Genomic DNA, 17,075 nt, shown 5'->3' on the forward strand with positions numbered 1-17,075 from the left:
CCAGCTACACGACGCGCAGCTGAAAACACTTCACGCAAGTTGAGCTGCCTGAGATTCACAAAATTTACAGAAAATGTAAAATGTTTGATTATATGTCGTTGTGACGATAAATGTCTGATATCGGGATATGAGATTTTGGTCATATCGCACAGCCCTAATCAACGATAAGCTGAGCCGTTCACCGGTCGTTTTTACAAGAGCGATTTATTTATTTATTTATTTATTTATTTATTTATTTATTTGTCCTTGAGTAAGTTTGCTAATAAGGTTGGTTGAAGCTAAGGGGAGCAGTCAACAAAAAACGGTAATAGTGTGCAGCGATTCACTTACTCAAACTCATAACAGAAGGAAAGAAGGGCAGTGGTCTATGTTCAGAAAAAACAAAACATGTAATTTAAATTAAAGAAAACACAGAAGAAAAACTGGCTTTTTTCCATTATAACTGCGTTTATCTGTCTTACGCACTCAACCAAACAACAAATACCAAATTAAACAAGTTAAAAATCAAAAAGTTTCTTCAGGCGAACAGAAATTAAAAAAAAAAAAAAAAAAATCCCCAACTTTAAGTCTTTTGTGCAGTTTGGTGCATTTCAAATAAGTGAATAAATAATACAAAAAGTAGCTGTATTATATTATTATTATATTATATTAATACTGAAACAAACAAAGTTTTCTAAGCACACAAATCAGTCTGTGCATGACTACGTTGCTCCTCCCCTCATAAAAGTCACCTGCGTGAATATATCACCTATCGTGATTTAATGGACTGATGAATGTTGGTTGGAAAAATTGTACATATAACTTGACCAGATCTCATCAGACAGAAACACATTGTTTTATACACTATCAGTCACACAGACACACCTTCTCATTTAATGTTTTTTCTCTATTTTCATGACTATTTACATCATAGATTCTCTCTGAAGGCATCAAAACTATGAAGGAACACACGTGGAATCATGTAGCCAACAAAAAATTGTGAAATAACTCAAAACATGTTTTAAAATTTAGATTCTTTGAAATAGCCGCCCTTTGCTGTGATTACTGCTTTGCACACTTGGTGTTCTCTCGATGAGCTTCATAAGGTCGTGGTTTTCCAGCTCCTGGAGCATTTATCTGGGCTCTAATCTGAGGTGTTGTTAACTTGTGATCCGATGCTCGGATAAATTCGTCTTGTTCTTCCTTTTCTGGGCCGGTCCTCATGTGAGCCAGTTTCCTCGTAGCGCTTGATGGTTTCTGCGACTGCACTTGGGGAGTTTTCGCAATTTCAAACTGACTGACCTTCAGTAATGATGGACTGTGGCCTCTCTTTACTCAGCTCATTGAGAGAAGGGTTTGCAGCGCTGTCAACAAAGCAAAGAACGGCTACTTGGCAACAAATTTAGATTCCATAGATCTTACTTAATATATGTGATTCTTGAGTTTGTATCTACAGTGTGGAAAGAAGTAAAAATACAGAAAAATGACTAAATGGGAAGGTGTGTCCAGACTTTTGACTGTGTGTGTGTGTGTGTGTGTTAATGTTTTAATGGGAGGAAAATCTGCAAAGAACTACTGTGTTGTGTGCTACATTATCCTGTAGCATACATTACTGTAGTACAGCACGTGTATAGGCCACAAACATGCAGTCATGTAGAGCTGTCTGACTGCATCTCCTCAAACTGAGACTTGAGTTCGTATAAACCAGCCTTTATTCATTCAAACTTGATCATTTGCTTCTAAAATGAAATCTTAACTGGTCCGTTTTGGTCGCTCCACAGTCGCCTAATTCACGTTCGTGCTTCTTTTGTTTCTCAGCTCGCCACAGGTAGCTGGCGTGCCACGCTTCAGGTTTGGCCCTTCAGAGGACATGCCGCAGACCAGCTCTTCCTCACACTCTGATCTGGGTCAGCTCGCATCACAAGGAGGTAATCTACCAAATGTTAACCCCAAAGAACCATCAGTACGCACCACAGTCTCTTTAACTGCAAACTAATTCTTCTCTTCAGGTCTTGGGATGTATGACAGTCCCTTGTTTTTAGCCACTCACGAGGAGGAGTCTGGTGGACGCAGCGTTCCCACCACTCCGCTACAAGTTGGGGCTCCAGGTATTTGTCTGTCTCTGTCAGTCTGATGTGAAGGGATGTGTCCGTTAAAGCATGTCGCACTGCCTTTTCCCGAGCTTCCTCAAAACTATCTTTTCTAGGATAAGTGTGATGAAATTTGGGTTTGGGAGCACTACAAGTTACTGGAAAGTTGAAATTTGTTTTCATCTTTCTATCTTCCAGTAACTGTTTTCTCAGAAGTGGCTCAGTCCGACACAACAGAGCACGCCTCTCAGTCTGTTCCCATGGTGAGCACATCAACACCAGGAGCTGCCGGTGCAGGGGAGGAGAGAGACGACGTCTTCCTGGAGCCAGACACTGATCGGTGAGCCTCGCCCTCTCAGCAGCTTGTCACTCCTCGAACTTCTGCCTCTTTGAAACCTTTCGTTCCACTCGGTTTCAATAACTTCACCAAAATGAGAGAAGTTACGAAGGTCACAGTTTACATAATCCGAGGTGCATTTTGCTTGATTCAGGCCCGGTGCTGAAGTGTCGATGGACCCCGTGGTGTCTCAGGGCGATATGGAGGAGTCGAGCCAAGCGTCCGACAAGAGCAGCCTCCCCTCCACCAGCCAGGAGCCTTCCTCCAGCTCTGCAGGTGCACTGCAGCCTCGTGACTGTGCCGTTCCCCATCTGTTTTGTCTTTGTTGCATATTCAGTAGGTTATGTTTGTTTTTGTTTTTTTTAGATACAAGCAGCGCTCCACCAAAACAGTCCCGGCCCGGGCCCAGCAGACAGCTCCAACGATGGCCGGACAGCCGCGGCGGCCGCATGAAGAGAGGAGGTAACGCGTTTGAAAGCTCGTGGTAACAGTGATGTAACACGAACGTTATAATGGGCACAAGACTGAGCAATGATTTTATTACTGCTTTAAATGGCCACTCATAAAGGACTTCAGACATTTCATTCAGGCTTTTATTAATGAAAAGCACGACAGGAAACACGGTACATTCATTGTGGTTATTCAGAACACATTTTACTGTCACCATATTTTTATTTTTTATTAATTTTTTACATCAGTGCAGCAAACCCGTCTAAAAACATGCTTCCATCTCCACAGGTCAAGCTTTTCCGTCATGGAAACAGGGGAGAAGATTCGCCCGATGAAGGAAAAATCAAAGTGAAGAGCCCGTAGTTCCCTTCAGGAAAGCTCAGACTGATCTGTTGTTATGAAGCGTGTTTGGCTTTGATTTAGTTTCATTTTGTTAATGCGATTAGATACTTTCTTGTTATTGGGTCCATCCTGATGTGTTTTATGATGATTATAATAAACTTACAAAGCGAAAACATTTTTGTTGTTTTACTGTGAACATCTGATGAAGTTGTTGGACTGCGGTGATGAGCCGGCCGCAGGAGGAGCGATGACGGGACGTTCACCATCCAACCTCACGTTGTAGGATTTTGCTGCAGAAGCAGAATAAACAGAAAGTTCATTAGACGATTACATTAATAGCTGATACTTACAAAACAATATTTTCCTTCGTGCCGCTCTATATTCAGGTAGACTGGCATGAACGCGGCACAGAGCTGTTTATCAACACGGTCGCTGCTACAGTTTGCAGCTAGTCCACGGACACCCGCCTGTTTTCTTACGCATCACCATTGAAATGGAAATCTTGACTGTGGGAACTGCAATAAATCTGAGCTGCAGGTGAACACCCTAACACACACACACACGTGGTCCTTGTTAACGACATGACGGACACGTGAAGGACATTCTGTGCTTCTGAAGTTGAGCAACAAAGGCGTGCGTAAACACCACTGCTGCTTTAAACACTGCCAAACCGCATGCTTTTATTCCAGCTCTGTAAACAGTGCGGTGTGTGTGACTTACGTCCTGAGAAGACAAAGTATCTGTAGCCCTCTGGTTCGGCGGTTGTGGGAACAGACACGGCGGCTGTGACGGCGGGCGGGAAGCCTCTCCAGGAAGTCCGAATGTTGATGACCGGTCCTAAAACGGGGGCTGGAAATGAAACGATCCGGTTTAAAGTTGTGCCATGAAGCCAAACCGTACTGGCGTTGTCCAGTGCAGTGTTTTTGTTTTGTGAACAAACTCTTAACCCTTGTTCATCCCATAAACCGTACGATGGGTGTTTGTTTCCATTTTGCAGTTATTTGCTCCTCTCCACCAGCTATGACTCGCTTTTTCGGTGCAGTGTGTGCGCTGCAGCTCGTGTACACGTTTAAGCCAAAGTCTAAGCATGGAGCCAGTCATACGTCTGTAAACACGCTTAACAATAGTGAGGATTGTCTGGGGTTCGCTTCACGAAGTTCACGCACAACTATTGTAAAAGTTAGTGTGCACAAACATAAAGAGAGGTATTAAGTTGTTCTTTATGAGTTATAGAGAAAGGGAAAATGTTCAAATTCAGTGAATGGAAATTGGATTCATACTTGTTGGATTCTACATTAACTTTTTAAAAGTGGAGGCAAAGTTGTTGAACCACAAAAACACAATGATATAATGTGGTGTAAATATTATATCAGAAATGTCGTTATTATTACTGCAGATTATCAGTAAGGAAGCTGATTGAATGCTGACCGATAACTCGTGGCGAAGGGGCGGGATTACTTCCTGCTCTTCTTGTAACTGAATCAGAACAGGTAACGGTGAAATGTTTTGGCTTTATGTTGTGTAGCTGTGTCTCTTCTTTTCTTTGCTAAATGAACTTTGTATATTGTTTACATGATCGAAATAAACTGATTGGTTACCTGCTTGTCGAACTACTCGGTTGCGGACTGTGTAAACGTCATACTGGACTTTCTTGCCACATGTTGGCCTGACACCAGCCTGGTATGAATACTTCTGAACCATTCCACCTAGAGGAAAAGAAAGTAAACATCTTAAAACCTTTTTATGTGTTCAAAACAAACATTGTACACATTGTTTATTACAATTCTCTTTCTGAAGCAATGAACAGCAAAATCTATCTTTTCTGGTAGTTTAATAAGCTCCGCCCCCCTAATTTTTACCTCTCTTGAAGAAGTAGACTGACTCTGCCCTCCTCTTGTACTGGGGCACCGACAGGGCGGCCGTGATGTGGCCCCGCAGCCCGTCGAACCACGTTGTAATGACTTTGGGGTAGCCGGGGTCCAAAGCGTCGTTTTCAAATCTCCAGTACTGACTTCCCTGTGAACACCATGCAGTGTTAAACTCTGGGCAGATAAAGGGTAACGCTGTTCGCTCAGTGGTTCTGCTGAGATTGGTCCGTTTACCTTGAAAATGTACGTCTTGCCCTGGCAGTTACAGCGGGTGAACACGGTGTCAATGGGTGACGGGACGCCCCACTCCTGGGTGATGCCTCTGGGTGGACCTGGCACCCTGTTACTATCCAGCAACCAGAAGTAGTGACCTGTAAAAGTGATAATATCACTATATAGGGTTTTAGATAAGCTATTGTAACATTGTAATTTCATTCTCTCAGTTTAATGCTTCATAATAATTTCCCCTCAGTTCTCCCCGTCTTCAATGCATTCCGTTAGTTTCTCTCTTATATGCAAATCCACTGTTGTTGGACTGGGATGACACGACTGATCCTTTTAGAGTTAAACCTGCACAGGAGCTGCACTAACCTCTGAACACCACCATTGTGCCGTTCCTCAGTGTGGTGACTCCACTGACGGGCCGCCCGCTGCATAGGTTTGTATCGTTGCTGTCATCTGGGGAAAGTAAAGACACCCGTGGGAATAAACACCACCCACCACGTAATCCCAGACTGTGTTTCTGGGCGTTGACTGTCATTTTCTGCTGTTTTTGTGAGCTTGTTTTCACCTCTTAAATGTGGCTGAACTTTACTTCCAATTTCGGAGGAATGTCAGATTTATTTACAGCGTGAGGGAAAATGAAAAAACAACTGAGCTCATAAAACTGGTAGCTGCGATCGTGCCAGACTCGTAAAACAAATTAGATTTTCGGAAATTTTGGTACTTGTGCCCATCACAGAGTGAGTCCCTCAGGTGTTTTCTGCATGTGACATAAAGAATCTGGTCAAATTATTTTTTTTAAACAGTCTTACCTGCTTGGTAATCTCCTGTATCGTCTATATTCCGGGTTTCCAGGGGCTTCGTGTCAGGTTTAGAAGTGGGCTTAGCTGGGTCTGGCTCGTATGGCTCTGGTTTTTCCACAGGTGGAGTCGGCTCTGGTTCTTGAGCCCCGGTGGGTTTGGAGGTCTGCAGATCGTCTGTGGCAATACTCCACGCTGCAGTTGTGGGTGAGGGAGCGTGGGTGGTCACAGCTTCAACCATTGATATCTCCTCAGATCCCACTGAGGAAGCACTGGTGGAAGGAAGAACTGAAGGGTTGCTTGCAGTGACATCCTCAGGGTGGCTTGCAGTGGGTTCCTCTGGGATGGTTGAGGAGGCAGAGGTGATGGTGAGCAGTGAGTTATCTGGTTCATCAGAGGGAAAGACAGCATCCATAATAGCCACTGCTGGTGTCTGCGCGTCCAGCTGTGGGGAGCTGGTTGAAGAACTAGGCTCGACTGAGGGTACTGAAGTTGATGTTGGCTCGCTGGAAATGTGGTCAGCTGCTGCTGTGAGCAGAGAGAAAGTCATATCACTGTAAATCAAGTCTTTTAATCGATTTAATAAAATAATTAAATATCAATTTGCATATTTTAGTTGCAATTTGTATCTTAGTTGCTACATTTGAGGTTTTTTTCTGCAATCTATTGCTAAAGTAACTCACAAAAACTGTATGAATCAAATACCATAAACAGATATCTCACATACTCGTGCTGTCACTCGGGGCCTCTGCAGTGGTGCTGACGAGGTCGTCGTTGTCTGAAGGAGTCCTCACTGCAGTCGGGGTGGCCTCGGTGGAAATCTCACCCAGCGGGTCGACTGTGGAGAGCTCATAGTCACTGCTGATCTCCGGGACTGGACTGGCCTCCAGATCTTCAGGTTCAGTTTTAGAAAAGTCTTCAGTGGGAAAGATCGGGCCAGACACATCTGTGAGAATGTGACGAGAGCGAGATGAGGTGCGCACTTGGACGTAAGACTTGTGTAACTTTATTGGGAAAGAGCTTTGCTCACCATCAGTGGGATCATCTGGTGGATGTGATGTTGGACCGACCGGAGGAACTGAAGAGTCATCTGTTGGCAGCAGCAGGGTTCACACAAACAGTTTAATCATTTAATCGGCCATCTTTATTTTTCCTACATGTCCTCCTCCGGACTCTGGATGCAAAAGTGTTCAGAGCTTTGATTGAAGAAAACTCCCAGAAAATGTCCTGTCCTCATTTCTGGCATCATTTAGCGCTTTCCTCTCTTGTGACTCAGCCCAACCCTCCCACACACAGTCCACTCACAACAACCTTGTGTTTCATTTGGCCTGTGAGGCTAATGCCCCTGGATTTAGCCCCGAAAATAAACCACTGTGACAAATTCACAGCCATAAACATCCTCCTGACGTATGCGTTTTAAAATCCACCGAATCAAGTTCACGACAGTCATCAAAGTGACTGAGTGAGCATTTGTTCCTGTCATTAGAGCCAAATGTTGGATAGCTTTCTCTAGCAAAGTTCAAAAAGAGCAAACTCACCTTCATCGTTTCCCTCACTGAACGTAGAAAGCTGGTCTGTTGCCTCTTTCAAAGTTTGATCTGTGGGAACGTTCACGAACGAGAACAAAAATCACCATTATTGGTGTAGCCCCCATAAAATCTGCCTTTAACCCCAAATGACTGAAAATCTAGGAGGAATCGAACCTTTTACCAAGAAAAATATACCTTTGGATTTGTTATCATTTACATTATTGCATGAACTAGTCTTCTTTGCTGCTGCTGCACTGGCCTCTCCACTGTTCTGTTCTGCAGCAATTACCAAGACAGAAATTATTGTCAAACGTTGCATCGTTGCAGATTACTGCATGCGCTGCATGCTGCGGTTATACTGCCGTACTGTGCATGCTGGTGATGGACATGCAGGCAGAGTTAGAGTGGGGATGTCACATTCATCCTGGTCTAAGGAGCTTGGAAAGAAAAACGTCTGGATGTTTAACCTCTCAGCCGAGAAGCTTCTTCAGTTCTAGGGTCAAATGGTGGAGAGTCCCAGAGCCCCCTTGGTGTGGTAAGCCCCGCCCTCTGTTCAAAGATGGTCGTTCACAGTGGACATAGATGTTTCTGTCAAACCATCTGTCTTCTCTTTCCAAAATGTGAACATTAGCATCCTCGAGAGAGTGACCTTTGATCTTTACCTTTGTCCCCACCATTTGACCCTAGAACTGAAGAAGCTGCTCAGATGAGAGGTGAAACGTCTTCAAGCAACTTAAAGAAGTCCAGACGCTTTTCTTTCCAAGCTCCTTAGACTACGATGACCTGGATGACTGAGAACCTTCACAGACACATTCATCCTAGTATCTTCCTCCCGTTTGTGCACAATATGCGTCACAAATTGCCATAATTATATAATAACAACGTGCATGAGCTGATGGTATATTATATTGATGACTAAATGTAATCTGTTACATAAGGGCTGTATGACTCCACAGATGAACTAAGGATGATGATGAAATCTATCTGTTTAGCATGCATTAAGAATCCCTCACATACACACAGGAGTTGAATGAGCTAGAAAGGACCAACCTTGTGCATCGCAGTGGTTCTTGTAGTCCGGACAGCACTGGTTGTACGTTATGCAGTCAGAGTCACAGCTACACAGCCGGCCTCGTTTGAAGTTTTCTCCACAGCGCCCCTTACATGAGTTTTCTGTTGCGCACAAACATCATAATAGACGCACAAACACAGTGAGACTGCACAGCTGGTTGTTAGACGTTATTATATGTAAGGGTTCAGCAATGGTGACCAAAAATCTCAATTCTGCTGGATGCTACAGATCCAAAGAATGAAAAGGCCTCACTTGTGGTGCACTGAGATTCATAGTCGTTGCAGCACTCGCCATAAGACAGACAGTTATAGTCGCACTGGCATCTGTAACCCCTGTAGTACTCGCCACCGCACCGTCCTCTGCAGCTCGCTGTCAGTAACAGTAAAAGAAGGATAAATGTCAGAGGCAGAGGGTGCAGCGATGAGACGACACGTGCGCTCCTGATGTGTCCCGCTTGAGGGCACAGTCTGTGCAACCCTGCCAGAAATTGATTTCTGCTGTAGTGACACAGGGGGAACCTATGTGTACCTTATGTATATAAGGTACACATAGGTTCCCCCTCAGGTAAATAATTATTTAACAGAGTAAATATGAACGAGTACAAGCAGAAAAAACCTGAAGCATTCCAGGAAAGGCTTTCATTAAAAACAAATGAAACCAAAGAATATTAAAGAATGGAAACCAGTTTAATGTTTCCATGTTACAGGATGCCAGGTTATACTCACTCTGAGCGCCACTAAACGTCAAAGCACAAGCCAGAAAAATAAGCGCACAAAGTAGCGTGGAAGACATCCTCCTGTAGAATCTGAAAGTAGACACAAAAGCACGCACACAAACTCCATCATATTTCCAGTGATGTTTCTGACTGATGTGCCAAAGAGGGACAACACGGGAACAAAAACGTGGCTTACCTCGCCGGAGCCTCGGAGCACTGCTGAAGGTTCGGCTCCGCCTGCTTTTAAAAGGCTGAGAGCTGCAGTGTGACCTCCCATTAATTGGCGGATCCTGTCTAATTAAATGTGCAGTGATCTCACAGGCTGTAGGGAGGGTCCTCCAGTCCAGACTGCAGGTCCAGACAGCATGATTCGCCACAAACAGCTGGAAGGACATCAAAACACGTGTGTCGGACTTTACACACTTCCGAGCAAAAGAAGAAGAAAAAAAAGAAAAGTGTCTGAACCCGACTGTTCACAAGTAGGAAATTCTTTTAGCTTCATCCCAGACTTTAAAGCTTCCAAATAAAAGTCACATGGACACTCAAATAGCAGCTGGCTGTTTTCTGTATATGTTCTATATATCTGTTTATTGTGAATCTGATTTCCCCTTACAGCTGCCATCTATTTTAGAATAAAGCACATACGCACTAAAACTATTCTTAGACAATTTACATTTACTACATCTTTGTTTTAGCAATTATTAAATTATAGATCAAGAGTAAAATCATATTAAATCCTCTCTCCCCCTGTTGGCAGCTGAGTTTCTTGTCACTGCCAAAATAAATAAACTCCTATATTCACCATTTGTACTGTTAAATATGAGGTTTACAGGTGTTGAAGGCCAAAAAGCTGCAATGACAGTGCAAGAGAAGGAAAACAGGGTTGATTTAACGCCTCCTGACCTTCAAGTTGGGGACATTACTGTAGCATTTGCAGCGTCTCAGTAAAAACATGTTTATCTTTAGTATTTAAAGAGGCTGTGACTGCGTTTGGCTGTAACTCCCTCCACCCATAATCAACTTATTCTCTACACTCTTCCTGCTCTGCTGCTGTAACTGGAATTTACAGTAATTTATTAAAGTTACTGTAAATTAATTCACAGCAAATTCAATGTATTTGAATTCGTCACATGTTACTTTATTTCTCTGTATTTTCATTAATAGAATGTTTATTGTGTTTTCATGTAAACTGTTGCAGGATTAACATCGTTTAAAATGTACACCTTTACCTGTAAAACACAGATAGAAAGAAACCTACAACAATGTAGCTTTATTTCTTTTTATTTGTTTGTTTGTTACTTTCTTTGTAAGTGGAACAAACAGCATCCTTCTTAACAGACAAGACATTTTAATAATTTGAGCCTCGTGTGGCTGTTGTGACGGACCGTATCATGCATGTGGTATTTTTCCATCATGTCATGGTTCAGTTAGAGGAAAAGGGCTCATTAGTACGCTCCTGTCAACCCAATAATAACAACAGGATCTGGTTGAAGTGGCCGAGCCGACCAAACAGTCGGGTCTAGCAGACATCACAGGAAACATCAGCAGAAATATTTCTCACTCATATACTGTGAAATGAGATTGATTAAACCCGCTGATCTTAATTTAAGAACAAAAAAACAACAACCCAGTGACAGGAAAAGAAAAGAAGTGCAAGCTGAACATTTTAGAAAGTAGAGTAAGCACGCCCCCGTGTGTCTGTAACCTTCAGTGCAGCTTTGTATAAATGTATAAATGTTGAACTCATGTAGAAACCAACTTAATAATAGTTGGATGCAATGCTCCCTCTAAGCTGCGCGCGTGCGCACTGCGGGCACGGTCTCTGCGCACAGAAAATCTGCGTTGCGCACAAAAAAAAATCTACCTGAATTGAAATTAAAATTAAAACTTTAACAATTCTGTTTTGCAGTGTTAGTCAGTGAGTGACTGGCTGCTCCCGTATGGGATTAGAGCGATGCCACCTTATCCCACAGTCCAAGCCACAGACGGAACAACTGACGGACAAAGTGTGGACTTTATACCAGTTTTTAAACTGTGTTGATCGGCCACGTAAAACCAGAGTTATGATAAAAATATCTGCAATGTTTGTTTTTCTTCCTGAATACTGTCGTTGTTTATATTTACTGCGGGAAGAAACGGTAAAAACTGCGTTTGATAAGGAAAACGCTCAAAAGCCTGTGAGCAAAAACAAAAACACCCTCCAGCCTTTCCTATTGGTGGAAAAATGTACCATGTGGACCAATCAAAAATGATATGGCAACATGACATTTAGTTGTTTAGGAAGGGGGAAGTTTTAGGAGTGAAGGCGTGTTTGAGATGTGAGAGATTTGCGAAGTTAGCGCAAATCTTGTGTAGTTAGTGTGTAGTTAGTGTGTAGTGTGGTCAGTAGTTTTGTTGTGTGTGTCAGAACAATGAGGCGCCTGCTGAGTGTTACAGGTGTTACAGCAGTGACACATCTGCTGCTGTCAGGCCTGCAGGTATCAGGCTGTTGTTCTCCTTCATCTCATAATGGACAGAAATTATTTTTTGTGACACAAATAATTTGTGTGGCATCAGATTTGATGCAGAACAGCTGATTGTTCTGTAAATAGTTTGAAATGTTTGTTTAAAAAACACCTTGGCTGCATTTTCAGGTAAACTGTTCTGAAGGCAGGACTGTGATGCAGTTTTCTGCCTCGCCACTAGAGGGCGCGGCCGTTTTGTGAGTAATGTTTGACTGGGATGGAAAATGGTGTTCATGAAGGCAGTGTGAATCACAAGTTATGCTCGGGAGCAGTTTATGTGGGTTCAATGAGAGTGTGCGTCCATAAGACTGGTGAGTTACAGGATATTTCTTGTGTAAGAAGGATAGCCTGTATGTTTTCTTGCTCTGGATGTCCTCTGTTTGTACATTTTCTATAAGCTAAGTTATCGCTAAGCTAAGCGGGCTAAGCTAAGCTAAGTTCGCCTAGGCCAAACTGAGTTCAGTTTGAGTTGGGGATTTGTTATGTGTATTTGCCTTCTTTAGTTGGCATCATAAGTGAGTGGGGCACAAGAGTTAAGTGATGGGAAGATGTTTATTTTCTTTGTTGTCAAATATGGTTCAGACTATAAGTAAAAGCCGCCAGCTTAGTATTAGGGCCTATAAGACAAGTATGTGGCTGTAATATGTTATATGGTGATTATTGTTGTCTATAATTTGATTGTAATTTGTGTTCTATTTTCCATTCTGTTTGTAGAACCACACACACACACATACCCACACCCACGCTAAATCTGCCATTAAAGAGCTGAACGATCATCCCCTGTCCTCGTTAATTTCTGGAGGGTCATAGTGGCACTTGACCTGTGCACACCCTGCGATCACCACCGTAGAACTGAACCTCATATCAGAAATCATCATAACAAAATTGGTCCTTCGAGCCGGATAGGTGATTACAGAGTGAAGATGGATTATGACCCCCAGAGAGCAGGTGCACGTCCACGGAGGGCTGTGCGACCACCAGGATGGATGACTCAGTATGAAGGCTACACACTGCCACCCACTGCTACATTGGAGCAACAGCAGACTAGAGAGGGATACGCCAAGATGACGCCCCTCACCCAGACTCCTGGTTCTACTGGAGCTGCAGGACAGACTCCAGTGTCATCCAGCATCCCTCAGGAGTTCATGAACATTGTGCAGCAACTGCAGGAGGACAACAGGCAACTTCAGATGATGGTAGGAGACATGAGGAGGCAGATGGATCGTAATGTCAGCACGTTGGAATCCACCCGCTTACGTTCTGCCCAGCAACCAGGGGGCTACATTTCAGCTGATAACACTTGGGTCTCCACACCTCTAACTACACAGCCTTTTCCCCTGAGACCAGAGCAGCACAATATATCCTACACACAGGATGCAGCTGAAGAATGGCCAGTACCACCACCTCCAGTTTTTCTCCCAAGAAATCATCCTGATCTACCAGAGGTACAGTCTGTTCCACCTCCACCGCTACCAGCCATTGCACAAGAGCTTAGCCAACGCTTACAAGAGCTACAGTTACAGCAACCCTCAGCCACTGAAGCTCCTGAGTTTCACCCTCGTGCGCCACAGTCCACCCCCTTATCTCAATCACTAGCTGGACCTAGTTTCGACGCGAACATGCTCCCCCCAGAACAAGTGCTGGCTCCCACTACAGCCATAGGTGTAAAGGAGAAGACCTACAGAGGACCATCGCCCTCCATCCCAGAGTTCACGCAGGGTGATCCCAGGCAGTTTGCTAGATTAAGGCTTGCCCTAGACAATATTCTCCCCTTTGATGCAACGGAGAGGTTCAAATATCAGGTCTTATGTGACCACCTTATATTTGAGGAAGCTCTTTTAATTGCTGACTCCTACAGTAACTCACCTCACCCCTACTCTGACACGATGGCCTCGCTCATTAAACATTACGGTCAGCCGCACCAGCTGTCACTGCAGAGGATAGCAGAGCTTATGGATGAGCCCAGCATCCGCCCAGGTGACACAACTGGATTCAGAAGGTTTGCACTGAGAGTCCGTGCTCTGGTCGGCATGTTAGAGCAACTTGGGGAAGATGGACACAGAGCTGCAATGCGGGTCTCATGTTGCTAGACTGACACGAAAGCTACCCCAAGACCTACGTGCTGCTTTCCGCCGCTACCTTTACCCACAGAAAGATGGAATACCATCATTGAGAGACTTTGCAGAGTGGCTGGAGTATGAGCTGGTCATTCAAGAGGGCGGAGATCACACAGAGAAGGTAGAGGAGAGCTCGAGAGACAGGAGCAGCATGAAAAGAGATAAACGAGCCACCAAAAGGACTACCACCGTGCTGCATGGTGCAACACACAACACTGCCCCCCAAAGGTCCTCAGCCACAACCCCTTCCACTTCTGAGGTCCAAGACAAGCACACAGCTTATTGTCCATATTGTAATAACACTCTGCACTTCCTAGATCAATGTGTCAACTTCAAGATGCTGACTAAGGAGCAGAAATCAACTTGGATTAAGTCCAACAATCGCTGCTGGCGTTGTGGGCGGCACCACCAGGCCGCTCAGTGTCGACTTAAAGTGCAGTGTAAGACATGCAGGGGAAAACACCTAGAGGCCCTGCATGAAGTGAATCTCAGACCTGCTGCACCCAATCCACCAATGGAACACGTCGCTGAGCTTGGGAGTAAACCATCTACTGAGGTACTTTATCTAGACCGGCGTGCTGGCTGTAGCCAAGTACTTCTGAAGATAACCAAAGTGCTGCTGCAGAACGGTGAGCACACCCTGGAGACATTCGCCATATTGGATGATGGATCTGAGAGGACGATCCTTCTCCCTGAGGCCACTCAAAGACTGCAGTTACAGGGCACGGCAGAGAGTCTTACTCTACGTACGGTGAGACAAGGATTGAGAACCTTGCATGGCGCATCAGTGACAGTCAAAGTCTCCCCTGCCAGCCAACCATCCAGAACATTCACCATTGAGAGAGCCTTCACAGCAGATGACCTAGGCTTGGCTGAACATTCCTACCCTGTGAAGGCACTTCAACAGAAATATAGACACTTGAGAAGGCTTCCCTTGCAGCCCTTCACAAATGCCCAGCCACTCCTTCTGATCGGCTCTGACTGTCCTCACCTAGTAACGCCCATCAAACCTGTGCGCCTAGGCTTACCTGGAGGACCAGCTGCAGTCAAGACTAGACTTGGTTGGGTACTACAGGGACCAATCCCCTCCCTTAAGCACTCTGCTCAACCACAACAGTGCCTCTTCCTCTCAACTGCCTCTCCTCAATCAGAACTTCATAGTCAAGTAGAGAGGCTTTGGCAACTTGACACTCTCCCATATCGAAGTGAGAAACTAGTGACACGGTCTCGGAGGGAAGAGCAAGCTATGAGGCTTTTGGAGGCAAAGACGACAAGACTGAATGTCGAGGGAGTAAACAGATGTTCAACTCCCCTTCTGCGTGTCAGTGATATGCCTACACTCCGGGTGCCACCTGAAGCAGTACTCCCCAATCTACGTGGCACGGAGAAGCGCCTCAGTCGAGACCCAGAGAAGGCTAAAGCTTATCAAGCGGAGATGGCAAAGTTGATAGCAGCAGGCTATGTCAGAGAAATCAGTGAGGAGGAAATGAGGGCCTCCACAGAATCATGGTTCATCCCCCACCACATGGTGACACACAACGGAAAGAACCGTGTGGTGTTTAATTGCTCATTCACCTATAGGGATCAGAACCTCAACGAGCTGCTTTTACCAGGCCCGATCCTGGGGGCCTCTCTTCTTGGTGTGCTGCTACGCTTCAGAGAACGCTCCATCGCAGTTAGCAGTGATATCAAGGGGATGTTCCACCAGGTGAGACTACTGCCTGAGGACCGGCCACTACTACGTTTCCTCTGGCGCGATCTGCAACGAGACACCCATCCCAAGGTGTATGAATGGCAGGTGCTCCCCTTTGGGACAACATGCTCACCGTGCTGTGCAATTTATGCACTCCAGCGACACGTCCATGACCACAGTGACCAGGGAGATGATGTGCGTGACTCCATTGAGAAGAATTTTTATGTTGACAACTGGTTACAGAGCTTCTCTTCTCCAGATGTGGCCACAGAGGTTGTGGACAAACTACGGTCACTATTATCGGAGGGAGGATTTGAGCTCAGACAGTGGGCCAGCAGCACCCCAGATCTCATCAGCCATCTACCAAAGGAAATAAGATCGGAGAGCAGCGTACAGTGGCTGAATCAAACTGATATGGACCCTCAAGAACCTGCTCTAGGTTTGCGCTGGATTTGCTGCTCTGACACTCTGCACTACAAGTCCATGCAGTTGGAGAGGAATCCTCCTACCATGAGAAACATCTACCGGGTTCTGGCGAGTCAGTATGACCCACTAGGGTTTCTCGTCCCCTTCACAACGAGGGCGAAGGTACTAGTCCAGCAGCTGTGGGACAAAAAGCGTGAGTGGGATGACCCCCTGTTACCAAGTGACCTGCTCTCGGCATGGAACGAATGGGAGGGTGAGCTGCAACATCTGGACGACATTAGTCTACAACGTTGTTATGTAAGCCCAGAGCTGGACAAATCTGACAGTAGGCGTGAGTTGCACATCTTCTGCGATGCATCTCAACAAGCATATGGAAGCGTTGCCTACCTACGGACGGAAGATGCTGCTGGAAAGGTGGAAGTTGCTTTCCTGACTGCCCGCTCTAGGGTGGCCCCTAAACGGCAGATGTCCATGCCACGTCTGGAACTATGTGCAGCCTTGACTGGAGCTCAACTTGCTAGCCTGCTGACCAAAGAGCTCACCCTACCACTATGCAGAGTGGTGTTATGGACAGACTCCACCACTGTCCTAACATGGATCCAGTCAGAGTCCTGTCATTTCAAGGTGTTTGTGGGAACTCGGATAGCTGAAATCCAGGAACTGACAGACAGCCAGTCTTGGCGTTATGTGACAACATATGACAATCCGGCAGATGATCTAACTAGGGGTAAAAGGCTACAAGACCTCACAGTCCAGTCCCGGTGGGCATGTGGGCCCCCGTTTCTGCAGCTACATCGAGACCAGTGGCCAGAGCACCCAGCCACACCATGTACAGACTTTGCTGAGGAGCAGCGTAAACCAATAACTTGCTTAGCTGTGTCTACTGACTCTATCTCCCTGCCTGATGCACAGCAGTTTACCAGTTTTAGCA

General features: G+C 45.2%; 2 protein-coding genes across 5 annotated transcripts in view; one reads left to right on the forward strand and one right to left on the reverse strand.

Annotated features, from left to right (window-relative positions):
* tprb (translocated promoter region b, nuclear basket protein) overlaps window positions 1-3,373 on the forward strand; it is a 22,120-nt gene extending 18,747 nt beyond the window's left edge. Inside the window, exons 45-50 of the mRNA XM_085386044.1 lie at window positions 1,798-1,907; window positions 1,989-2,087; window positions 2,268-2,409; window positions 2,561-2,682; window positions 2,773-2,868; window positions 3,145-3,373. Of these exons, the coding sequence (XP_085242170.1) occupies window positions 1,798-1,907; window positions 1,989-2,087; window positions 2,268-2,409; window positions 2,561-2,682; window positions 2,773-2,868; window positions 3,145-3,191 (616 nt within the window). The 3' untranslated portion in view covers window positions 3,192-3,373. The remainder of the gene's footprint in view (window positions 1-1,797; window positions 1,908-1,988; window positions 2,088-2,267; window positions 2,410-2,560; window positions 2,683-2,772; window positions 2,869-3,144) is intronic.
* On the reverse strand, window positions 3,349-9,664 carry prg4b (proteoglycan 4b). Of its 4 annotated transcripts, none has more exons than XM_085386047.1 (15): window positions 9,601-9,664; window positions 9,415-9,494; window positions 8,942-9,058; window positions 8,668-8,790; window positions 7,813-7,893; window positions 7,627-7,686; window positions 7,119-7,178; window positions 6,816-7,034; window positions 6,101-6,613; window positions 5,658-5,744; window positions 5,301-5,437; window positions 5,058-5,214; window positions 4,797-4,904; window positions 3,919-4,047; window positions 3,349-3,488 (listed from the first exon to the last, which is right to left on the reverse strand). In XM_085386047.1, the coding sequence occupies exons 2-15, from the start codon at window positions 9,479-9,481 to the stop codon at window positions 3,385-3,387; spliced, it is 1,962 nt and encodes a 653-aa protein (XP_085242173.1). In that variant the 5' UTR covers window positions 9,482-9,494; window positions 9,601-9,664; the 3' UTR covers window positions 3,349-3,384. The 4 variants fall into 4 exon arrangements, with proteins under 4 accessions (XP_085242173.1, XP_085242172.1, XP_085242174.1 ...); XM_085386046.1 differs by having other exon boundaries at window positions 6,101-6,616; XM_085386048.1 differs by lacking the exon at window positions 7,813-7,893 and having other exon boundaries at window positions 6,101-6,616.
* Between the last annotated feature and the right edge of the window lie 7,411 nt (window positions 9,665-17,075).

The sequence above is a fragment of the Rhamphochromis longiceps genome, linkage group LG17 (genome assembly GCF_057381845.1).
Source record: "Rhamphochromis longiceps isolate RC_006_pf linkage group LG17, R_longiceps_female_GT1.1, whole genome shotgun sequence".
Classification (NCBI taxonomy): Eukaryota; Metazoa; Chordata; class Actinopteri; order Cichliformes; family Cichlidae; genus Rhamphochromis; species Rhamphochromis longiceps.